Genomic DNA, 26,281 nt, shown 5'->3' on the forward strand with positions numbered 1-26,281 from the left:
TTTAACTGCATTCTCCCTAATGCAATTAGAATAAAATCCACAAGGAAACCTCTAACCGGCAAAGGCCCCACAGGACCTGGCCCCTGCCTGCCTCGCCAATCTCATATGCCCTCATATACAGACCCCTTATATTCTGCCCTTCCCAATGCACCAGACTCATGGGTCTCTACAGCTGGACAACTGCAGTTCGCCCTTCCTGGGTCACCCTTTCTGGGCTCACTACTGGGCTCTGCTCCAATGCCATTTCTCAGCGCCATTGTCCTGGCCCTCCCGGCCCATGTCAGCTCTCCCCACCCCTGTCACTCTCTACTCTGTCATCCGGTTTATTTTCTCTATAAACCAGGCTCTCTGAAATTATCCTGTTGCATTTGTTTCTCTGTTTGCTGACTGTCTTCACCAACCACCACTGGTAAACGTAAGCTCGGGGCCTTGGGCTTGTTCGCGGCTGTGTTTCCAGCACCCAGGCCACTGCTCAGCACACAGCAGGCCCTCAATAGGTTCTGAGTGAAGCGAAACAACACATAACAAAACCAATTTTACCACAGGCTGATTGATATAAGCAGGAGTTGAGTTCCTACAGCACCTCATCAACATTGTAATAAAACAATGTTGAACAAAACGATGTTATCTGAGGACCTGCTGTCCCTGTCCAAGGAACAATGAGGAGCAGTCAGAGGGCAGACACAGCATCAAGCCAGTGGAAATAGTCGTGGTTCAAATAGGGAATTCCTGTCAGCAAGTGGTTCAGGGAATCCTGGGAATACCAGTGGGGAAACCCTCAGAATTGTGTGGCTGTGGAACAACAGACAAAAACGTTCTCACCTTCCTGGGGTCTAAGCAGAGGGCTTAACTTCTTAGAACCTTTGCCCAAGCATAAGGATGTCCCCCGTTCTGTTCAAATATTGAAAAGATACACACCAATGATGTCTAGAGGAGGAATAAACCCTGAGATAAAGATTAAACTTTCAAAGAAAAATAACTCCTCCTCCTGTCCTGAATTTCACCGATCAGTTTTCAAGTGCTATCTTCATTTTTAAAAATGTCTTTTAAGGGCTGGCCTCCTTTCAACTCTCCCCAGCACCCTTTCTCTCCCCTCCTTAGATTCAGCAGAGCACTGCAGGGCATAAATACACCACAAAAGGATGGTTGTCAAGCCTGCTTTCTCACAGGAAGTTTCCAGACCTGCAGCTCTGTGGGCGATTCACGTGACGGGGGTGGGGGCGATTATTTTCTTTTGGGACCAAAACTCAAAGCACAAATCAGTGTCTCTCCCCCAAAGACATGGGAAGGCAGCCATCATGCAGCTGCATGGTTTAATGGCGCTGACTTGGACAACTTCCCATGAAGCAATCTGGGCCCTAAAATAAAATACTCAAGCAGAGTATTTACTCTAAATCAAAGAGAGTCTCCCAAGCGCCGAGGTTGAGTCTGAGCAGCCTCACGTTCACCAGAAACACCAGTGGTGTGCATGCAACCCATGCAGTCCACACGCCCCACGCTGAGAAGGCGTTAGGCCCGGTTTAATGCTCTGCTGTTGCCATCTTGAAATTCTTCATAATTTTTGAACAAGGATCCTGAGTTTTCATTGTGCACTGGGCCATGTCGTGTATGTAGCCAGCCCTGTCCGTGAGGGGCAGACACCCTGAACTCCAGGGGTTTCTGTGGCTGGGCTGGGTGCCTCCTGACCCCACGCTGTACGTTCCTTGTTATCTGGGCCCTGAGGGCTCCGTGATCACACCACACAGGATTCCAGGGGGCTGCAGGTGGTACGCATGTGCCCTGTGGTAAGGCACAGTACTGTGACCGTTTCTATTTCTTGAGAAATAAAGTATTCTAGAGCCACAGCTTTCAAAGAATTGGTTTAAGAATGGACTCAAATGCCACCTCCTCCAAGATTTGTACTAACCCACATTTCTCTACAAGTCTTCCTATATCTGCATAAAAAATGAAGTGCCTCCTGAAGGGTATCATGCTAGACAAGGAATCGTCCAGGTTCCCTCTGTTCTAGGAATCCGTACTTAAAGCTAGACTCTATGCCCTCCGGGAAGCCCTCTGAGGTCAAAGGGTGTGTCCATTGGGCATCCTCAGCCCAGTCTCCACCATGTGATAGCACTTGTGTTCCCAACCCTGCCACTTAGCAGTCTGGGCAAGCGACTTATGCCTGTGCGTTTCAAGTTCCTCACCTGTGAAATGAGCATAATAACGCCTCTTCACCTTACTTAGTCGTGCATGAGGTAACGTGGGCACAGTGTGGCTTATGAAAGGCTGATCGATGGCATCTGTTAATGTTACTTTTGGTACTTAGTTACTGTTTGGTCTGCTTCCCGAATAAACAAAAACAGACAAAAAGGATAGACTATGTCTGGTCAGCAATTTTTAGAAGTTTAAACATAAATTCAGATTATTGGTAAAATACCTTTTGGAGGCAGGTAGAGAGGTAAGGGTTTAATCAGAGAGGGGGTTATAACAGCTACATACGATGTCAGAGGGATCGTACTCTTGGGGGGGTTATCACGTTGTGAGGGGTGCAAATGTCTAACCATTATGTTGGGTTGTACACCTGAAACTAATGGAAAAATATAAAAGCAAATTTAAAAAAAAGTCAGAGAGGGAGTGAGGACAGAAGGCAGCATACCATCCGCACAATGAACAGAGTGGCACCAAGTCATCAGACTGAAACAATGGGTGGAACAAATGGCAGACTGAGATGTCAGGCACTTCATGCAGTGGAGACGGTGAGGAGATGGACCTGAGGTGGAAGGAGACGAGGAGACACCGGGCAATGTGCTCCTGGCAGAGCGGCTGGCTTGGGTGTCTATCGAGCTGGAATCACGCGCCAGGTGCTGGGGTTTGCAACCATTTTCTCCGTAATCAGTTTTAGAGCCAGTTTGTGGAGGGCAGTTAATCCCAGCAAGGAATCCGGGTTGCAGTGCTGTGCTGAGCTGGCCAGGACAGCTCAGCAGGATTGCACAAGTCTCTTGCCAACTCTGTGTTCAGTGACATCACATCGATAGCCTGAAACAGGCCACAGTGGGAGTATTGACACCACTGAAAATGGCAAACGCTATGAATCAGGGCTTTCCCCGCCCCCTTTCAGAGAGTGGGTTGTTAAACATTTACTAGCACACCACTGGCTTTAGGCCATAAGACTTTTTTTAAATGGAATTAATCTGCATTTTGGAAATGCATCTATGGCAGAGGGTGAAGGAAAGACTGAAGTATAGGGGAGGGAAGGAATCTATAAGAAGCAGTAAGAGGCTCCTGCTGTGGCCCCGGCAAGAACCGACAAGGCTTGAACCAGGAAAGTGGAATGTCCAAAGATAACAATTATTGAAATTAGAGTCATTCCCCTCTCAGAGAGCTGCTTCTACATGAAAGCATCGGCAAGTTTTACTTCCGGTTTAAAACTCAAAAAATTAAATACTAGTATAAAAGCCCACGATTTTATGTACTTCTTATTACTAATGGTCAGTACTCAAAAGTAAAGAAACAAGTAACCTGAACACACACACACACACACACAGAAATCATAAGTTTGGTTTCTTCCTTTTGTCTGCAGGCAAAATGTTACCAAATGACAGTGGCAGTAGCCAGGAGAAATAATAACTGGCACACTGACTGTGAGGTCATATTTGCAGGGCTGCTGGAAAAGGTTGTCTACTCTTTGCATACATAAATAACTTCTGTTATAGCTACATTCTGGATCTATGTTCTCCCTTACCTCTGACTGACACTGATGTACTCCAGGGAAGGCTATAAAGAATGTATAAACATATGTGCATCATATCTTTCTAGACTGAGCCAAAATGAACCCCTGGTAGGAAGTCTTTCCTAATTTACCCCTCTCTGATCATTACTCTTTATTTTATGCCTTCTCAGCTCCTATACATTCTATCTCCAGCATATTAGTTTCTGTGGTTTGATGTTCTCCCTTGGAATTTCTGTCAGGTCATTTCTTTTAGATTTCAGCTCTCATCTAGACCCTAAGCAAATCTATTTCTACTGCACTAGAATAAGGAGATCCTAGTTTTGGCCTGAAATCTGCTACGAGCTGGCTATATGATCTTGGGCAAGTCTATAAAAAAAGAAGAGAGTAGGTGAGATGCTCTCGCAATCACCTGAGTATATGAAACTGTTTCAGTTCTTCTGACCCCTCTACTAGCACCTAGACTACTTCTCTGGAGGGAGCAAGTGCTCAAGAAATGGTTCATCCAGTAAAGACCATAATCAACACTTTTCTTTTTTGGATGAAGACCCGTTCATCTCAGAGACAACTGCTGTGTCTCCCTGGACTAAATAGTCATATACCAAACCCTAAAAGATCAGACTTATGTGGTCTAGGAAAGGTCTAAGGTATATTTAGAAGTAAATGTAAAAGGTTGTGGGATAATTCAGAAGTTCTAGCTGTGGACACAGCCATGTGAGTTCTGGTTCTGATTTGCCTGCACCATCCTCTGGCTTCCCTTTGCACCTGCTTCCCTGCAGGAATGGTAACAAAAGGATAAAACATTTAAACTGAGAAATGGAAAGAATTCCTTGCAAGCAAATAAGGTCTTTATGAGTTTGAAGTCAAAACATTAATCATATTTGATGTCAAATGTAAAGTGGTATTTTATTTAAAATCAAAGGAACTTTTATTCTGATTGGTTGAAAGAAAATAAATGCTGTATCCCATTTCTGTAAAGTGGTACTTTATTTAAAATCAAAGGAACTGTTATTCTGATTGGTTGAAAGAAAATAAATGCTGTATCCCATTTCCCCTTCAAATCCTAATAGAAGCTGGTATTAGAATTTCATTGGCGGAAGAGGAAACTATATTATTACTGCACTGTGTGGCTTGGGTCCCAAGAGAAACCATGTGAGGACATGGATGAGGAATAAAACTTGTCCAACCTGAAGGAACTCAAGCTGAAACTTTCTGGAACAGATCATTACATCAACTGCCAGAGGTTAATTGGAGAGGGGCACAGGATATGGTTGGAGAAACAGGTTTTGCTACTCTGGAAGCTTAAACACAGAATCTGTCCTCCAAAAGAATTTCATTAAACACATATTTTCATGAAAACCAGCTTACTCTCCCATTGCACAGAAGCATGAGAGACTTGGTCCTATCCCATCTTCATGTTCACATGGCAGATTTCCTTTCCCAGGCCTATGAGGTTCTCAATGGGAAGAAACATGGCTTTGCCTCAACAGGAGACAGAGCTACTCAAGGCAGTGAAGAACAGACAGCCCCCAATTTAGACACTCCCCTGAGATTCAGCCTGAGTTAAAACACAGCTTCAGATAAGCCCAGCGGATCTCTCTGCAGGAAAAGATCACAGCCCAACTTGGGGACTGACAACAATAATGGGATAGTCTTGGAGAGGCACGCCTACATGTGGTACAGAGACCCTCTTCTGGCTTGTCTCTTCTTCCTGTTCCCTGCCCTGCTCTCTGCTGAATGGAGTAACTACTGCCACCACCAAGGAGACATCTCAGCTCACAGAGATCCTTGGTGGCTGTGTGGTTCCACTATCTGTGGTGGCATGATGGGAAAAGCATTGAATTTAATCCCTGTTCCCCCAATGAGTCACTCACTGTGTGCCCTGGGGTGAGCTACCCCTTTCTTACTTCTGTCAAATGGGAACAGAAATCTCACCTTTCTTACCTTGCAGGATTTTTTAATAATAAAGAGAAAATGTGTTGCATCCATAATACAATAATACTAGTTACCAGAAGAAAACTATGAAGGTGTGAAATTACCTTTCTGTAAGGTACTGTTCCTATTTATTTCCCACTTTTAAATATTGCAAGCACTTTTAATCAACAAGGCAGTGGGAGCAAAGGCCAGAACATCTGCCAAACGTAAAAATTACTATGGGGATCAATTCACAGATTTCCACTCACCTTTACTCATGGTCAGGTGCCCCTGGTAATGAAAGACATGAAACAGTCACACAAAGGCACCTGCGGGGTAATTACTCACCAGCTGCTGTTCTAAGGGAGGGATGGCATCGTGGTGGCCATATATTATGCCAGGATTGTACTGACTGAAAAGGACTGGATAAAATACTTTCTTCCCTGCAAACCGGAAAACAAACATCCACTTACAGCAACAGATAAAAAACTATTAGGTTTGTTCATTTATATTCAGTCCTCTGAAACATCCCACCTATTTGCACCCACTTTCTGTTTCCATTCACTCAAGTCTAAAACAGGTCTTAGAAGTTCTGTACGAGGTAGACCAGATGGACAGACTATCAAATATTTCTGACCTGTTAGCCCAGGGGTGATGTTCAAAATATTGAGGGTCAGTGGCTCTGGCACAGGGCATCCAGCAATTGGAGTGGGTGTGAAAGAGAGTCCTGGCGCTCTCTGCCCTGCCAGACATTAACCCTTTAACTACTGGCTTGTGGGGCAGTCTGAAGAGTTGCCAGAGGCCGGGGTGACTTAGGGCAGCAGTAGACTGAGGGAGCCCAGGGCAGTTGCTCTTTACCATTTTATATGAAGAGTTTCAGTATTTTAACAACTGGAACACCCATTCCACTAGTTATCAGCTGAATATCAGTGTTGCCTGCGAGTCAAACTCTGTGAAACTTATTTTCAAACTGGGTTATTTCTGCTCAGAGCCCTTCGTCCTTTGGCAATTGCCCACCACTGTTCTTTTCCCGTTGGTTTCACGAGGTTTTCCAGGTCTTGTCTTCTCCCCCACCACACCTTCTCCTGAGGATGTTCACTAAAGCTGACCACCCAGGTAAAAATGGAATAGAGGTTATAAACATGAACTTGAGACAAAGAGTCCCAGAATCATGATGGCCAAAAGGCCTGTACTGGGACAGCAAAGGAGAAATCAAACCAAATGATTTTTTTTTCCTTTTCTTGGTCATTGGGGTAAAGTAAGGCTGATTCAGAAGCAGGACATCAGAGTGAACTGTGAAGGGAATGATGGATGAGTGTGAGAAAGCTAAACGCCACCCTGAGGGAGAAAAAGAGAACTGCCAACTCCACAATTCTTACCTGGCTGTGTGTTCAGCCTACATGTATTGAGGAATTCAGAGGTGAAGTAGATGTCGACATCACAGAAAAAGAGAAGGACGTTGCTTCCCTTCCAGAAGCGGGCTCCAACATCGAGTCCTTTTCCCCGGGAAAATTCTCCATTCAGTTGGATGAAGGTAAAGTTCCTGAAGTTGGCGGCTCTAAAAGGAAGACCAGACATAGTCACTCATGTAGCCGTGCTTCCCAGGCCTACAGAATCCCCCAGCAAATATGTGACCAAGGTTCATCCACGTCTCGCCATGTTTCTTTTGTAACCCTGAGGGCACTGAGACTACCCAGCATTTATAGAATGATCCAGACTCATCGGACACTCATTGTGATTAAAGGTCCCAAGAACAAACACCTAGTGAAGTTTTAACACCAGTTTATTTCTTGCTTCTCTAGTAATTTCCCCCAATGGAAAATTGTACTGTCACGATTAATGAATATTTCTTGTGATGGAAAAAACTTGAACCAGTGAAGATGGAAAATCTCCTAGAAAATTTCCATGCCTCCTGAGCCACCCAAATGAAACCACTGGGCCAAGGAAATAAAATCCCATTTAACGACCGCACCCAGCATCTTCTCACCTGTATTCAACTCCAGGAGCCAGACATGATGGTCTTGATATGTATCTATCCTCAAACAGATTTAAACCTGGATTCCTTCCCTACCCTCAGGTAAAGCAGCATTACAGAGAAAATGACAGACTTGGATTCAGAAGGCTGGGACTGTCTTAGGCCAGGCTCTCCTGCAGATGAACTCTGTGATCTAGGCAAGCCCATTCATCTCCCATAACCTCAGTTGCCTCATCCGCAAAATAGGAATAATAATACCTTCCTTAATTGTCTCACACAGTTATTAGTTAGATAGACACTGCCAAGAATATCAAGTACTATGTAAGCATCAGCTATTGCTGTTATTAGCACAGGCAAAGATTCCCAGGCCCGTGGTCGTGAAGTCAAGCTGTTTCTTCACTTGGCTGTTTTTTCCCAGGAACAGCAGAACCTTCTGAAAGGGGGCACGTCCTGAGCAAAAGATCCAGGAATTCGTTCAGTACCCAGTGGGACAGGGGTTGTCCTGCTGACATCACCCTTCTTTTTCATATTCTGAGCCCTCCCTCCCTTCTACCTGGCCCAACCCCATCCCCCAACTTCTCACTAATCTTCATGTATTCAAAACAAGCAAAAAACCCATTTCCATTTTTTAAACTTTGTGTTCCCAGTAATATCTTGGGTAAAAGTCAACACAACTATAGAGTCATAAACTCTTCAAATGCTAAGATGTATTTGTATCTGGTAATTTAATCAGTGGAACTAGTTCTGCTACCGCTTCCTTCCTTGTCTTAGCATTTTTCAGATCCGTGAGTGAGCTTGGTTTTTCAGCTTTGGAATCCGTGGGCCTAACCTGTCTGAGTTCAATGCCAGACATGGTTTTTCAGATTTAGATCAAGGCCGGAGGCCTGGTGATGGGAAGGGCACTGGTGTATGAGTCAGGAAACTTGGACACAGGGCCTAGAACCACGCCTGGCCCGCATGAGACACTCGATAGATGTTTGTGAATAAACGTGTAAATAGATGAATGATTCTAATCCTAGCTCAGCCTCTGATTTAGTGGAGGCAAGTCACTTCACTTCTCTGGTCTCAGTTTCCTCATTGTAAAATCTGATGATCACAAAGCTCCAAGGCCCCTTTACACTCTAAAATTCTATTTTCTGCACTTTTGCATTCCATTCAGCACTGCTCTCCATTTGGAGGGATTGTCCTCCTCTCTCAGAACTTGATCATGACTCCTTTCTCTGGCAAGGTGGCCCCAGTGCCTGTTTTCTGTGGGCAGCATGGAGGCGATGTTCCACAGCCTACTCCATCCTTGGTCTGGCCCTAGTAAAGGCAGCTACCTGCCTGTCTCCAAAGATGCTCAGGTGTAGTCATCGTCCTCTCCTTCGGAGGTATATGCAAGCCAGCTCCTGTAAGGCAGGCTCAACCCACTTCTCTATTCGCTCAGTTTTTAGGAAAGTTTTACCCTTGGAGATGCCTGGATTTTTGCCTGTTCATCTAAGGGAGTCTCTAGGACACATCTCACAGGACTCATCCACCATCCTGGAGCCCATCATTTTTTTCCCCAGCCAGAGGCAGGTCTCTTTCTTCACTTGTCTCAGGGCTCGTGTTCTTTGAGACCTTCCCAGACTGCAGCGAGACCTGTTAGCTATTTTTCAGGGCAGGGAGGACTAACATGCCCAAATACAATGAAGGAGCAAGGCCTTCCTCAGTCGGGCTGTATCTGACTCATAATTCAGGGACCTCCTCTAAGAGGTCTTACAAGATCTATCATTCAAGAGCTGAAATATAAAAAATGTTTTATGTTTGAACAACAGCAGGCAACTTTCATCAAAGAAGAGGAATGCAGTTCCCTAATGCGTTGTGTTAAACGAACCGCTGGATTTTCTTCTTTGAACAGCTTACAGTCCATTTGTGTAGATATATCAAATATTTACAAAAGTCAAGTCATGTTGACTACTTAAATAAGACCATAAGGCAGCATTAGAAACTGGAGTAACAGCATTAAAGATATGACAAGCCTGTAGGTGATCAATATTTGAGTGCATGGGAGAAAGTTGAGTGCTACAAATTTAGAGGGGAGCGTGGTCATTTGGCATATACACTTACCCAACATGTAATTTAATCTAGCTTGTTCTGTCCAAAAATTTCCCAAACCCTGGCTTGAGCTGCTCTTCTCTGCTCTGCAGCAGCAGGGGGTGGAGAGGGGCACAGGGCTTGCCTGTCAAAGTCACTGGGAAAACAGGTGGGCAGAACACTGTGCCTAGACTGAGATGACCTCTATTTGGAAGACATTTTTTTTTTAAAGTGATAAAACATCAACCTCTATACTTCAATGTGTTGCCTTTAGGGAAAGACAATTCAGGAAAACGGATGCTGGGGGACTCACCATATGGCCCAATGCAAAAGGCAATCTGCTTCCTTTCTCTACATCCAACCTCTCTGCAAGGGTGAGATGATCCGTCTTATATCTATGGCACTACCCAGTCTGGATATGCATTTCAAACCTCTTCTCCAATATGTCCGCAGGCCATACAGAAAGCCCCAGGACACAGCACCCAGTTCTGTCCATTCACTGTCCACACAGCAGCCCCTACACCCTATGGAGCCAGTGCACACATGGAACCAGTGGGCTCTACTTCGTCCCCTCACCTGTACATAACCCTGCCCGGCCCACCGCTGCATGGCTTCTCATCCACCTTGACCAACTTTGGCCAGCAGGAAACATCCATTGTTACTGGCCTGGCAGCACACATATGTGTTGGCTCTGTGCTGAAGGCCTAATTAGGGAGCTGGACATCAGTGCACACAGAAGCAGGGTGGGGACAGAGTTACTGCTGGCCTGGGAAGCACCATCAGCCAGTCATGGGCTCTGGAGAAGGCCCAGGGCTAACTGTGTCGTCCACCTGTGGTTCCCAGTGTGGCTGCCAGGTCACCCTGCTCAGTTAAGAGTCCGTCTACAGATGGATAATGGTACTGCCATCCTTCCTGACAACTGAACCCCAGCACTTCTTATAATTAACCACTACCTGGGAGAACCCCTCTTCCTCCTCTCTTGCCATCAGGAAGGGCCTCTGATCATCAACAAGTGTTCTCTACAAAGAAAGAGGGCTGAGCTGAAAACACCAGAAAAAGAATCGGAACAACTTCACTTCCCCTCTTTTCCAGAACAGAGATTAATACACTGTCAAATACCTGGGCCTGGAAGTGGGATACTCACCTCTCATCTCAAACTCATCAGCACCAGCTCCAGGACACAGGATGCAAAGGGAAGAGGAGAAATTGGCTTCTGCAAGACAGCTAGGCCCCTTCCCTCAACACGTCCCACATCTTCACTCAGAAACACTAAGCGTTGGGCAGGGGATTTGCTCACTAGGCCAGAGCACCTCCTGCTCAACAGTATATGAAACAGTGTATTAAGAGGCAGCTACGCCATGCAAAGCAAGGACATATTTGAATGCAAAACACTGATTTGCCCTAAAGAGGTTTGACAGTTTGGGATTCAAAAATGTGCACAACATGGGCATGAGGCTACAACCCCAAAAAGCAGACCATAGAGGTACACCGGCAGGGACCTTGTTTTATCCTCTGTCTATTCCCCCATCCCACAGTGACCAGCCAAAAGATGGTCACCGATGTCACGGACATGGCTGGGACCTCCTGTCTCTGCTCGCCGATCCCTCCCGGGAATTCGTTTTCTCCATCCTCTTTATGGCCCATGTCGTGTCAACTGCTTCTCATGTCTTGCTGCCAACTGAAGTCCCTGTCTGGGCTCCCAGGTGTTTTGCCCAGTTCTCCTGTACCCGCTGCCCTCTTGTGCCCTTGCTTGTGTAGACATGCACAGGATGATGTAGCATGCTGTAAACCTTTAGGACAGGGTCTGCCATACTTGATTTTCTAACTTCAGAGGCTACCTGGAAGGTAGTGGCACACACAGAGATAGAGTGGATGATCCATAAACACTGGATGAATCCAGAGATGAATCAATGGGAAACCCTGCGGCACATCTCAGATCTGTCATTATTGGAGGATGATGTCCCCAGATGCTACCTTCTTCCCTCAGATGGGCACTGGAGAAGCTTCCCACATCAAGAAAGAGTCTCAACCAACAGATTCCGCAGGACCACAGCACAGGCACAAACCCAGGCTTTTAAGAAGATGATAAATATATAAATAACAGAAAAGAAGAGAGCTGAGAAAAATAAGATGCCATTTGGTTAGAAATATTTAATTCCCCCCTTTCAAAGAAATGTAATATTTAGTGGCATGCCTGAAGAAATGGACCAGTAAGGAAAGGGCATTTTTCATGACAGAATGAGAGCAATACATCCTATACTATGTGATTTCCTGTTATGAATCAGAGTTTGCAGTTTCAGAAGGCCACATGATTACTCATAATTATTTCTTCTTCTTTTCTTCTTGAATTGTATTATTTGCTGATGAAACGCTTGAATTTCTCATTCAATTCCTTTCTTTTATATAAAATGTCTGGTGCATGGGGACTTCTCTAAGCTATATGTAATCATTTTGATAAAGGTTTTAATGACCTGAGAAAGCTACTGTTTCCGCTGGAGATTTAATTTCTCTAATTGACTTACATTTCCCAGAATTGCTGGATTAAAAATGATAAAAGATCTTGCTGTCTAATATGATTTACTCTAGTACAGACTTCTTCCCACCACGGCAAAGAAATTCTCTTAATATGACATTTCCCACAATAGCCCTTCACTTTAAAAAAAAAGCACTTAAAAATATACATAGAAACCAGTATTATATTCAATGTATAATTTACAGTTTTAAATCTAACAGCCATAAATGTTGAAACCGCTTATGAGTTCTACTTACTGAAGACATTTGAATACAGTAACGAATTTAAAGTAAGCACTTTAAATAATTAATTTAGAAGTTTCTAGAGTCTGAGCTTATACAAGCCTGTTTATACAATTCTATTTTAGCCAATACACACACACACACACACACACGCACGCACGCACGCACGCGCGTGCGCAGAAGGTGCCAAAAAAAGTATACACATTTTACAAAAGGAAAAACGGTATTAAAATTGCAATACTCAATATATACTGGTAACAAAAGATGAGTACAAGTCACATTTTACTTCTGTAATTACAAGAGGTGCTTAAAGTGGTTACCATCAGGTAATTTTAATAGTTTATTCCTTTCTTAAAATGTGTATATATTTTTGGTGTGTGTGTGTGTGTGTGTGTGTGTGTGTGTGTGTGTGTGTATTCCTAAAGACTCTACCAAAAAACTCCTAGAACTAATCAAGGAATTGAGTAAAGTTGTAGGATACAAAATAACAATGTAAAGCAGTTGTGTTTCTATACACAAACAATAAATTATCTGAAAGAGAAATTAAGAAAGCGATCCATTTATAATGGCATCAAAAACAATAAAATAAAAAGAAGTATCGGTACACACTACAATGTGGATGAACCTCGAAACATTATGCTAAGTGAATAAGCCAGACACAAAATGTCATATATTGCATGATTCCATTTATATGAAATACCCAGAATAGTTAAATCCATTTTTTTTCAAATGTTTTTCCTGTATGTATGGAGCTGGTCATGTGTTTTTGCGTATCACATTGATTTTTGTTGAGTAAATCCTGCATTCATAGGCTAAATCTCCCTTGGTCATGGTATATAATCCTATTTATATGTTGCCAGATTCAGTTGGCTAGTGTTTTATTGAGGATTTTTGCATCTACTATTCATAAAGGATATCAGTCTATAGTTATTTTTCCTTGTGATGCCTTTTTAAAATTTAGTTTTTAATTATAGTCGACTTACAATATTATATTAATTTCAGATGTACAACACAGTGATTAGATCTCTATATACCTTACAAAGTGATCACCACAGTAAGTCTAGTGAACATCTAACACCATACATAGCCATTACGATATTGCCTATATTTCCTACGCTTGTGATACTGCATCTGGTTAGAGTATCAGGGTAATGACCTCATAGAACGAAGTGGGACTTGTTCCCTGTTCTATATTTTGAAAACTTGTGAAGCATTAGTATTAATTCATCTTTAATGACTGGTAGAAATCAGCAGTGAATCCATTTGGGCCTGGGCTCTTCTTTGTGAACAGTTTTTTGATTACTATTTCAATCCATTTACTTGTTATAGGTCTAGTTAGATTTTTTTATTTCTTCTTGTAGAAAAAAGTTCAACAGTGTACAAAAATTTGTTCCTCTATTCCCTCTCCTCACCTTTGTATTGTGATTTTATTAAAGTATCTTTATGTAAGTATACATCAATCCAGATTTGTAATTATTGCTTTATGCAGTTGTCTTTTAAATCACATAGGAGAAAAGAGTTATAAACAAAAATACATTTATACTGTATTTTATATCCCCCTACGTAGTTACTTTTACTTGTACTCTTTATTTCTTCACCTGGATTTAAGACTGTATCCGGTGTCCTTTCATTTCAGCCTCAAGGACTCCTTTTCATATTTCTTGTAAGGCAGGTTTGCTAGTGATGAAGTTTCTCAGTTCTTGTTTATCTGGGGATTTCTTAATTTCTCCTTCATTGCTGATGGATGGTTTTGCTGAATATAAAATTCCTGGTTGAGCATTTTCCTTTCAGCATTTTGAATATGCCATCCCACTTCTGGCCTCCCTGGTTTCTGATGAGAAGTCAGCTATTGATCTTGTTAAGGAACCCTTGGACCTGATGAGTGGCTTCACTCTTTTTTTTTTATTTTTTATTTTTTTTTATTAGTTTCAGGTGCACAAAACAATGTAATAGTTAGACGTTTATCATTTATATCCCTCACACAGTGATAACCCCCTCCCCTATCCACTACCCCTCTGACATCGCACACAGCCATTACATTTCCACTGCCTCTATTCCTATTGCTGTACTCCGCTTCTTGTAACCATGTGTGTATATATGTATGTATATATATATATATATATATATATATATATATATATATATATATATATATATATAATATAATTGTAGTTGACAGTCATTATTGTTCAGCTTCAGCATCATGTGTACAGTGCAGTGATCAGGCATCTACATCATCCCTGAGGTGGTCTCCCTAATGAGACAAGTGCCCATCAGATACCCTACAAAATCTTTACAACATTATTGATTTCAGTTGCTTCACACTTGCTGCTCACAAGATTCTTTCTCTCTTTGTTTTTTTCTTTCAACCATTTGATTATCATATGCTAGTGTGGGTTTTTTTGAGTTTTCCTACTTGGAGCTTGTTGAGTTTCCTAGCTGTGTAAGGTTTTTCATGCAATTTGGGGAGTTCGGGGCCATTATTTGTTACATACTTTTTCTGCCCCTTTCTCTCTCTCCCCTCCTTCTGGGACTCCCATTATGCCTATGCTGGCACGTGTGACGGTACGCCACAAGCCTCTGAGGTTTGCTCATTTGCTTCATTCTTCTTTAGTTTTGTTTCTCCAACTGGGTCATCTCATTGACCTATGACCTATCTTTAAGTTCACTGATGTTTTCTCCCGCCTGTTTAAACCTGAGGTTGAGCCCTCTCCCCACCAAGTGAATTTTTCATTTTTGTTATTTTACTTTTCAACTCCAGAATTTCTATTTGTTTTTATAACTTCTATCTCTTTATATGATGAGACATGGTTCTCATACTTTTCTCTACTGCTTTAAATATGGTTGGTTTCTTTTAATTCTTTGAACATTTTTAATACAGCTGTTTTAAAGTCTTTGTGTAGTAAGTCCAATACTTGGGCTTCCTTAGAGACAATTTCTAATGATTTTTTTTTTTCCCCGTACATGAGCCATTTTTTTCTTTTTTTGGATGCCTCATAATTTTTTTTTTAACTGAACATTTTAAATAATATAATGTGGCAACCCTGGAAATCAGAATCTCTCCCGAGGTTTGATGCTGTAGTTTGTTTTTTGTTTGTTTAGTGACTTTCATGAACTAATTCTGTAGTCTGTAATCTTTCTTGTGTGTGAACCCTTAGTGGTAAGCAAATGATTAAACAGAGATTCCTAATTTCCTGGAACCAATAAGTCTCTAAGTCTTTGCCAACGGACTTCGTGTGCATGTTGGGGCATGCCACCAAAACTCAGACAGGCAGTTAACAACCTACCTTAGCCTTACTTCCTTCTTGCACAGCCCCTCAAAGTCATCCAGAGGTGAGATGTCAGGGCCTGCTCAGGTCTTTCCTAAGTATGAGCACAGCCCTCAACATATGCCTGCCCTTCTAGATCTCCAGGATTGTTCTGGAGCTTTTCAAAGTCGCTGTAGAGATCTCACTCCCCAGCTTCACCTTTTAAGCTTTTTGGTTAGTCTACTGTTTGCCCCAACTCTTACCTACCACCTTAGGCAGCCACAGTTACAGACTTTCTATAATTGTTTTTTTGACAAATACCTCATGCAGAAAGGGCTTTTTCCACTGGGAGAGTTCTGAGTAAGGTGAAATAAAGACAACTTTGTTGGTGGAGTTTTCCAGGGAACCCCCAGACAGGTCAGATAAGGACAGTTCTCTGGGAAGGGTGCTTTAAAGGAGCTCTAGCCCCATTTGGCCCCTGGTGGCTGCCAGGCTGTGGTTCTTGCTGTGCTCCTGGGCTGCTGGGTTTCAAGGCTACTGAAGAACTGAAGAGGGTGGTGATAATAGGGCAAGTTAAAGCTCCACATGGCTCCCGGTTCACAACAAAAATTCCGTCATTTTTCTAGGATACACACTTTGCAGATTGTTGCAAGTTTTGTTTAATTTCCAGAGTTCTTAAAAGGCTGACTCTGACCATTTTAAACAATTTTCTCATTGCTTTTATAGAGGAGAGTGTTTGCACAGGTCTTTATTTCACCATTTTTCTGACAACATGTTTTTTTCTTTTAACTGTTGCCATTATATTCTATTGTGTCATCTTAATATCATTTAATGTTTTCCTAATACGTGTATTTTCCCAACGTATTTATATGGAAAAATTTTAAATCTTCAGAAACGTAAGAATAGTATAAGTACTCACCTAGATTCACCAAGTGTTAGCATTCGCCAAACATTCTTTCTTCCTCTGAACCATTTGAGAGTTAGTTGCAGACATCATGACAACTTCACTCTCAAAGGTAAGTATCTCTCAAGAAACAGGACATTCTCCTTTACAGAGTTATAACAATATAATAATCACACTCAGAAAATTGTACACTGTCACACTACTATAATCTATATATTATATTCGAATTCTAAAGGATTTAGAATGCCTGAAAATACAGGCCCATCGCAGTAAAGAGCTGGAACACCAACCAGAAGCACGTTTAGCCTCTGGCAAATACTGGTGAGATGTCACAGGCCTGAGATGCTGCTGTAATGTGCAAGGTGCTTCCCAGGATGCGAGACTCCTTATCTGCTTGGGAGGGATTCACTATGTTGCTTTTTTCATTTTAGCAGATGAGATTATCTAAAAGTTCCTCATTTAAGAAAAAAATTAAGACAAAGCAACAATTCTGCTCAAATTTCAGAATAAATCAAAACAAAACAGAACGGAAAGAAACCTTGCCCAGCCCCCCGCCACCCCAGTTTTCTTTTGGGATGTCCTGATAAAATCTTCCTGATGGTATGGTATGTGTCAAACAAATCACTTCAAAGAGATGTCACATGCTGACACATACCATGGCAAGGTAGATCTCTGACAACACACAAAAAAACCCTCTCTTATGTCACATACTTGTGATGGCAGGGCAGTGTCTCATTTCTAGTACTTCAATCTCAGAGCTAATTCCTCTGAAAGATGCTTTTGTGTCCTCGTGACTAGACAAAGATAGATTTGCAATGTAGTAAATGTCAACTGATGCTAATTCATCCACCAGTTACAATGTTTTGTAAATTTTCTAATACAGCAGGTCCTCAATGTCGTTCCACTGTAATGCTGATGAGATGCCATAAAAAGTTAATACTTGTTTATATCAATTAGCCTGTAATAACATTGGCTTCATTATACATTGTTTCGCTAAAGTCACAGAACCTATCGATGACATTAAGTGAGGACTCGTTGTACACAGCTCCAAGCAAACGTCAACCTAAGCCAGGATTTCTCAAACTGTGAGCCATGGGCCACCCACATCAGCATCACATGTGGATCTTATTCTAAGTGTTGGTTCCCAAGCTTCATCTCAGGCCTACTGACTCAGAATCCCTGGAGTTGAATCCCAGGAATGCACCTTTTAAAAAGCCCCCCAGGTTATCCAGAGCACATGTGTATTTGAGAGCCACTGAGTTAGGCTTTAACCTGGAATTCACTGAGGCTTAATGTGCAAGAGTCTGGGTAATAAAACTCAGACATGGAGAATTGATTTGTACTGTTTTTACTGTTTTCAGCGGCAGTGGCTTTTAAATATTTTGACCACAACCCTTACAAGAGAATATATTATACAGTACACACACATTCGAGGTCCAACAATTAAGTTCACAAACTTGTGGCAATGATGTTGCTAATCTTTTTTGACATCAGAGAGTTATTCATTATGAATTTGTACCAACTGGAGAGTTAACCAAGTTTACTATTTGGAAGTGCTGAAAAGGCTGCGTGAAAAAGTTAGACAACCTGAACTTATGGCCAACAATTCATGGCTCTTGCTTCACGACAATGCACCGACTCACACGGCACTGTCTGTGAGGGAGTTTTTAGCCAATACTGGGTGTAGCCAATGAGGGTGTACTGAAACACCCTCCCTACTCACCTGATCTGGCCCCCAATGACTTCTTTCTTTACCCAAAGATAAAGGAAATATTGAAAAGAAGACATTTTGATGACATTCAGGACATCAAGGTAATACAATGACAGCTCTGATGGCCATTCCAGAAAAAGAGTTCCAAAATTGCTTTGAAGGGTGGACTAGGCGCTGGCATCAGTGCATAGCTTCCCAAGGGGAGTACTTTGAAGGTGACCGTAGTGATATTCAGCAATGAGGTATGTAGCACTTTTTCTAGGGTGAGTTCATGAACTTAATTGTCAGAACTCGTGTACACACACACACACACACACACACACACACACAGAAATTACAGTTTCATGAAACAATATGTATCCTTACTACTTGTGAAGCACTCTGATATTTTCTATCCTATTCTATTTCTATTTTTAAAACACTGAACATAACCCACTAAATCTATTTCACAACCTTCTAATGAATCACAAACGGCAGTTTGCAAAACACTGATCTATAGCAATCAACTGAAAAGTAAATCTCAATTGAGTAAGCATAAACTGAGAGAATAAAACACTGCATAGTCATTAAACTAGATTTTTAAAAGATGTTGTTAATATATATACATTTAGCTGGATCTAGAACCATTTAATCACAATACTGATACCCAAAGGAAATAAATTTCATTTAGACTGATTTCAAATCTTATTACTTTCAATTAACAATTATGCATTTTAGAAGAGAGTTTATTGGAGTGAAAATTGGGTGCAGATTTAAGACTGGGCGTCCTGGAAGTTCACAGACGAGGTTCACATCCTAGTCTGCCTCGTGTAGGAGATGACAACCTCAGTTAAATCTTGCTAAGCCTCATTTTCTTTATCTATGAAATGGGGCTAATAACAGCATCTATCTCATTAGTTGCTATGAGTATTAAATAAGATAATCCGTGTAAATAATTCTTTTTATTCAAAGAGAAGATGCATTTAAACAAAAGTTTTATCATCCTAAAAGAAGATAAAAATGATATTTAAATAAAGCTTCTTAAATAAGTTTTCATAAAGATTACTGTGGGTACCAGGCTGGGATGATAGGTAATTAGGAAGATTCATCTGGAAGGTGGAGTGGCAGTGCAGCAGTGTGAAATCAAGTCAGGCTGGCTGCAGAGGGGGTGCATTCCTAGGAGAGGTGGGCTGATCAATGTAACACCATGGACAGGGCAGGACACATCCCAAGGCATTGGTGACATCAACACTGCAGTTGTCACCAATTAACAGAATGAGAACATCAACACAGAAAACAAAATGCCATTCCAATTAATTTCATCAAAGTTTCTGTAGTGCTGCTTTAAAACACTGATCGACTCAGCCTGTAGCATGAAGTAAGCCCTACCATTCAAATGATTTTACTCTTCTTGTTTAGATTCTACTCATTCTTTGCTCACCAAGCAACCTTCTGATTGAGAATTCAGCTTGCCAGGTAATTTGATATGAAGAAGAATGCCTTGATAATAAGAGTCCTTAAGCATTCTAGTCAGTAAAATGGGCATTTCCCACAACAATGCCTAAACTAGCCTTCCACTTATCCATCAGACTTGTGTAAATTTGGTTATATGTATCTATCAGCAGATGTCTGATCATCCCTTGATGTGCTCAGAAGATGCCAAATCCAAGAGGACTAAGGTTCTCAACCCTCGCTGCATTTTAGGGTCACTTGGATAGCTACTGAAAAGCACGTTGGAATGGACAGCTGCCTGCTGTCCTCTCACGGGAAATCCCTGGAGTGGACCACCACTTTCTTAGACAATGGCTCTCAATCCTGGCTCTATGTTAGAATCATCGGCGAAAATTTTTAAAGATCCATGCCCAGGGATGGACACTTTCAGAGATGTTAAAACCTATCCACTATGCAGAGGACGTGAATTTTAATAATGCATGCTCCTCATTCCTAAGCAGAAATAAAAAGGATATTGCAATGTACTGCAGTCAAGAGATTTCTGTTTCACTTACATTTAGTATATTCAACTACTTTATTCTCTTTGGTCTGCCTTTGACAGGATCCATAGCTTTAAGCTGTTATTAGTTTTAAACTTTTAACTCCTTATTGACTGAGAACAGAGGTCAGCAAACTTTTTCTGTAAAGGACCAGAGAGTAAAGTTTAGGCTTTGCGACTCATACAGTCTCTGTCACAACTATCCAACTCTGAAGTTATACCACAAAAGCAGCCATAAATAATATGTAAACAAATGAGCGTGCCCACATTCCAAGAAAATTTTATTTACAAAAACAAGTGATGGATGAAATTTGGCCAGCAAACTGCTTCAGAATGTTTGAATAATTGTAATTAGTATTCTGATCGTGTGCTCATTAATACAAAATTAGTAACAAAGCATCAAAATAAATGCAGAAAGTACACTCAATCTTGGAATCTTCTCCTTTGACTGACTGTCTTCCTATTACCATTTACCAGAAGCTCAAAACAGAGGCCTTGTTTATATTTAGACCATACGGACCTATTCAGACTATTTCTGCCACTGAGTACTATTGACTATTGAAGGCCCTCCAAGCCTTCACTTTTGGAGAAACTACCTCCCCAGTTACTCAACTGAAACCCTGCAAACCTCCATGGCAACCAGAGGGGAGCATGCCAGTACCATTCCAGCTTCCTCACTAGTAGAAACACCATAGATAATTTACTTACTAAATAAATAGTTATATACTTATTGTGGTAGGAAAAGAAATCCATCCCTGCTGCTTTTGAATATATTTATTCCCCAATGCAACCAGTCAACGAGGTATAAATATAAAATCCTAAGTCTAAAGTTTTTAAATCTTTTCTGTTCACTCTTCCAAAAAATTGAAGAAGAGACAATACTCCCTAACTCATTTTATGAGGCCAACATTACCCTGATACCAAAACCTGGTGAGGATAACACAAAAAAAGAAAACTACAGACCAATATCTCTGATGAATACAGATGCAAAAATCCTAAACAAAATTCTAGCAAATTGAATGCAACAATGCATTAAAAAGATTATTCATCACGACCAAGTGGGGTTCATCCCAGGGGCACAAGGATGGTTCAACATCCGCAAATCCATCAATGTGAAACACCACACAAACAAAATAAAGGACAAAAATCATATGATTATATCAATTGATTCAGAAAAAGTGTTTGAGAAGATACAACATCCATTTATGATTAAAACACTTAATAAAATAGGTATAAAAGGAATATACCTTAACATAATAAAGGCCATACATGACAAGCCCTCAGCTAATCTCATAATTTACGGTGAAAAACTGAAGCCCTTTGCTCTACGTTCAGGAACACAACAGGGCTGTCCCCTATCACCTCTGCTTTACAATATAGTGTTGGAAGTCCTCGCTAGAGCAATCGGGCAAGAGAAATAAATAAAAAGCATCCAAATTGGGAATAAAGAAGTTAAATTGTCAGTCTTTGCAGATGACATAGAAAACTCCACCAAAAAGCTATTAGAAACAATCAACGAATACAGTAATGTTGCCAGCTACAAAATCAACGTACAAAAGTCCATTGCATTCCTATATACTAACAATGAAATCTCAGAAAAAGAAAAAAAAAACAATTCCTTTTGCAATTGCAACAAAAAGAATAAAATACCTAGGAATAAACTTAACCAAGGATGTGAAAGATCAATATGCTGAAAACTATAAGACATTTTTCAAAGAAACTGAAGACACAAAAAAATGGAAAGACATTCCGTGCTCATGGATTGGAAGAATCAACATCGTTAAAATGGCCATATTACCCAAAGCAATGCACAGATTTAATGCAATCCCCATCAAAATCCCAAAGGCATTTTTTAAAGAAATAGAACAAAAAATCATCAGATTTGTATAGAACCATATTTGTATGGAATAGCCAAAGCAATCCTAAGAAGAAAGAACAATGCCAGAGGTATCACACTCCCTTACTTCAGCTTGTACTACAGGGCAACAATAATCAAAACAGCACGGTTATTGGCAGAAAACCAGACACACAGACCAATGGGATAGAATTGAGAACCCAAAAATAAACCCACATAAATATGGACAGATAATTTTTGACAAAAAAGCAAAAAACATACAATGGAGAAAAGACAGCCTCTTCAATAAATGGTGCTGGGAGAATTGGAAAGCTACTTGCAAAAGAATGAAACCGGACTGCTATCTGTCACCTTGTACCAAAATTAATTCTAAATGGATCAAAGACCTAAGCATAAGACCTGAAACAATAAACTGCATAGAAGAAAACATAAGTACTAAACCTATGGACCTTGGGTTCTGTACAGCATTTTATGAGTTTGACTCCAAAGGCCAGGGAAGTAAAAGCTGAAATAAATGAATGGGGCTATATCAAACTTAAAAACTTCTGCACAGCAAAAGAAACCATCAACAAAATAAAAAGGCAACCAACTGAATGGGAGATTTTTGCAAACAGTGCCTCCGATAAGGGGCTAATATCCAAAATATACAACTCAACAACAGAAAAACAACCCAACTGAAAAATGGGCAGAGGACCTGAAGAGACATTTCTCCAAAGAGGACATACAAATGGCAAATAGACATATGAAAAAATGCTCAACATCACTAATCATCAGAGAAATGCAAATAAAAACCACAATGAGATATCACCTCACCCCAGTCAGAATGGCTATCATCAACAAGACAAATAGTAACAAGTGTTGGAGAGGCTGTGGAGAAAAAGGACCCCTCATACACTGTTGGTGGGAATGCAGATTGGTGCAGCCACTATGGAAGGCAGTGTGGAGGTTCCTCAAAAAATTACGAATAGAATTACCATATGACCCAGTAATCCCTCTCCTGGGTATCTACCCAAAAAAATCTGAAAACATTTATCCATAAAGACATGTGTTCCAATGTTCATTGCAGCTTTATTTATGGTGGCCAAGACATGGAAACAACCAAAATGTCCTTTGATAGATGAATGGATAAAGAAGTTGTGGTATATATACACAATGGAATACTATCCGGCTGTAAGAAAAGATGAAATAGGACCCTTTGTGACAATGTGGATGGATCTTGAGATTATAATGCTAAGCGAAATAAGTCAGACAGCAAAAGCAGAGAACCATAGGATTTCATTGATATGTGGTATATAAAACTGAAAACAACAACAGAACAAGACAAACAAATGAAGGAATAAAAACTCATAGACACAGACAATAGTTTAGGGGTTACCAGAGGGTAAGGAGGGAGGGAGCATCTAGAAGAGGGTAAACGGGGTCTAATATATAGTGAGGGAAAGAGAACTGACTCTGGGTGGTGAACACACAATGTGAAATATAAATAACGTATTACAGAATTGTACACCTTAAATCTATGTAACTTGACTAAAAATTGTCACCCAAAAAAACTTTAATAAAAAAAAAATTTTTTTCTGTTCAACTGAGTACATTTCATCAAAGATCCTGCCCCAACCATCACTCTGGCTCCCCCCCAATCTCTCAAAATGCATAAGGAATGAAAATCAGAAGAGTGAGACCATTTGCTAAGTGGATGAGATCCAAGTATGGATATCACTGTGAGCCTTACAAGCTGTGGCTGAGATGGAGCTCACTGCACAGCTGTGCTTTCTCTAATTCCCATTCTGCAACATAAAAACCCCACATCTGCAGTTCTGAGAATGATGACATCTAGTCACATGGAAGCCCAAAAAAGCCCGTGCTTCCCACTCTTGCTGTTCATGGCAGTTTATCCTAAAATCAACACTGCACAGTGAGGACTAGTGTCATGCAGGGAGGGTGCAGAATTCCCCCTAAACATGAACAGAGACCAACCAATCCCCTAGTTCACCCACAGTATTAAAGAAACTAAAACTAAAGCAGAAGTTTCAGGCTTGGATGCGTACGAGCTCAGTTACCATGCCTCCCGATTACGGCTCCACAATGTACTTACTTGGAAGTGTTTTCAAGTATTCCTTTGACCTCATTCATTTCTTCTTTCCCAAAGTAAACAACGGTTAGATGAATTCTCCCATCCTGCTGGATGCATGTCTCCCTAGAAAACAAAAGACACGTATGTCTGGACCTGTTTGCATAGTAACAGGCAAGGCCCAAACAAATGCCTGTTTTGTAAAATGCAAAAGTGTCATGAAGTAAACTGAGTGCAGAGATAGGACAGCGAGATATTTCTGGCTGACCATCACAGTTACCTGTATTTGTATTGATTTTACCAAGAAAACAATGAAATTTAAGTGTGCAGATCTGGTAAATGAAAACTCAGATGCAAGAGGCCATAAGTCCAATTGGCCATAGGCCTAGCCCACTGGGGCCATCCAGTGTCATGAAAAGGGCCTTTCTCTGCCATAAGAAGTCTATGAAACATAGAAGACATAAATTCCATTTTACAGGTGAGAAAGCTAAAGCCTAGAGAGGGTGAGACCAGAATCCTTCTCTATGGCTTTTCTTGCTTGTGCCAAAGACAAATAGTCTTAAAGCCTGAATGAGCACAGGCAAAAAGACATTCTTTTGTTTACGACTCTAGAAATCCTTGGTAACACCTGGTGGCATGACTGTTTGAAGCAATGAAAAGGAGGAAGCACAGTTGCTGTGTCTCACCTTCCCACACAGACACAATTACTGTTACTAGTTCTCCATTTCTCCTCTCTGGAACTCTGACTGTCCCAGGCACCGGGCAGTTGATGTTCTAGGGCCCCGACAGCCCTCTCAGGGCCAGGCCTCTGGCTCACGGCTGTCTAGAGCTGCTTTCCCCACCAAAGCTTGCCTGTTATTCGCCCATGACCTGTTCTCTCAATGGTTACACCTAGCTAACCTAGCAAGATCCTCTGCTGAAGGTTTACTTCATATATAGATGTGTAATATGTGTGCGACTGTATGTGGAGATATGTGTATGTGAATGTATGTGTGCAAATATACATGTATGTAAATATGTATTTATGTCTACACGTATGTGTGTACAAACATGTATATGTGGGTACATAATTTTAACAGTTTTCTGGAAGCAAGTTAATGGAAAGATTCTACTAGTGGGATGATATTTTGTGATATGTTCATATGCTGCATATCCTTCCATTTTATTCCTTTTGTCCCTGTGTTAGCTACTTTCTTTAACCCCCAGACCGAAATCCACATCATAGCTTCTCAGAAATTGGCAGAGGCCAATTTATTCACTGCTTTTTATAATGACACTGAAAAGGGGTGACTATCTAGCTGAAGTGGCTGGGAGAAATCCAAAGAAATAGAAGGCATGGTTCCTGTCCTCAAAAAAAAACTTACGTAAGAAACAAAATAAAATAAGCTCAAATAAAATAAGGACACCTCATGGCACTGCTAAAAAGCAGAGAGAATTCAGAAAACACGGCAAATCCTGTGGGCTACAATGGCTGGGGCCTTGAAGGATGGGCAGGGTTTAAAAAGATAGCGAGGAGGAAGAAGAGAATTCCTGGTGGAAGAAATACCAGGCAAAATTATATTGACCCTGGGCAAGAGGCACACTGGGGCACCCTGGTTACAGGTATGGCTTTGAGAATTCTATTTACTTCCTGTGGAAGTAAGGTAAGAGCTACCTCTGAAACCCAGATTGATGGCAGAGCTCTTAGAAACAGGCAAGGGACCAGAAACAGAGGCCCGGGATGTGACAACGTGCTTCAAAACTGAGAGCTCCCTCACAGCCCCGGTCCCTGCCGACTGAATCATCACCTACCGACAATAAAATTCTCGGTACATAAAAGATCCCTTCTGCAAACTTGCAAGATAATGCTTTAACTTCCTTTGCCAGGACGGAATAAAAGCACACACACACACACAGTGCCAAGCACCCAAAAAAAGTGCTTTAAAATTGTGTGTGCTGTTGGAAAAAATCCATCCCAGAATCAGGAGAAAGTCATTGTGGAGCCTGAATAAAAAGGGTTTTCGTTTTTCTAGTAACATCTTTGCTGGAGTTGTAAAAAAGCACTTCCTGTTTTCAAGGAATAAAACAGGTACCTCAGACTTTTACTTTTCATTCAGCAGCTGAGGCTTCCCAAAAAGGCAAA

At 41.3% G+C, this 26,281-nt stretch overlaps 1 protein-coding gene across 1 annotated transcript in view; it reads right to left on the reverse strand.

Annotated features, from left to right (window-relative positions):
- The window catches only part of CSGALNACT1 (chondroitin sulfate N-acetylgalactosaminyltransferase 1), a 159,352-nt gene that overhangs the window by 7,042 nt on the left and 126,029 nt on the right, over positions 1 to 26,281 (reverse strand). The window contains exons 5-7 of the mRNA XM_033104598.1: positions 24,184 to 24,285; positions 7,000 to 7,178; positions 5,969 to 6,063 (exon numbers count right to left, since the gene is read on the reverse strand). Coding sequence (XP_032960489.1) covers positions 5,969 to 6,063; positions 7,000 to 7,178; positions 24,184 to 24,285 — 376 coding nt within the window. The remainder of the gene's footprint in view (positions 1 to 5,968; positions 6,064 to 6,999; positions 7,179 to 24,183; positions 24,286 to 26,281) is intronic.

The sequence above is a fragment of the Rhinolophus ferrumequinum genome, chromosome 4 (genome assembly GCF_004115265.2).
Source record: "Rhinolophus ferrumequinum isolate MPI-CBG mRhiFer1 chromosome 4, mRhiFer1_v1.p, whole genome shotgun sequence".
NCBI classification, from domain to species: Eukaryota; Metazoa; Chordata; class Mammalia; order Chiroptera; family Rhinolophidae; genus Rhinolophus; species Rhinolophus ferrumequinum.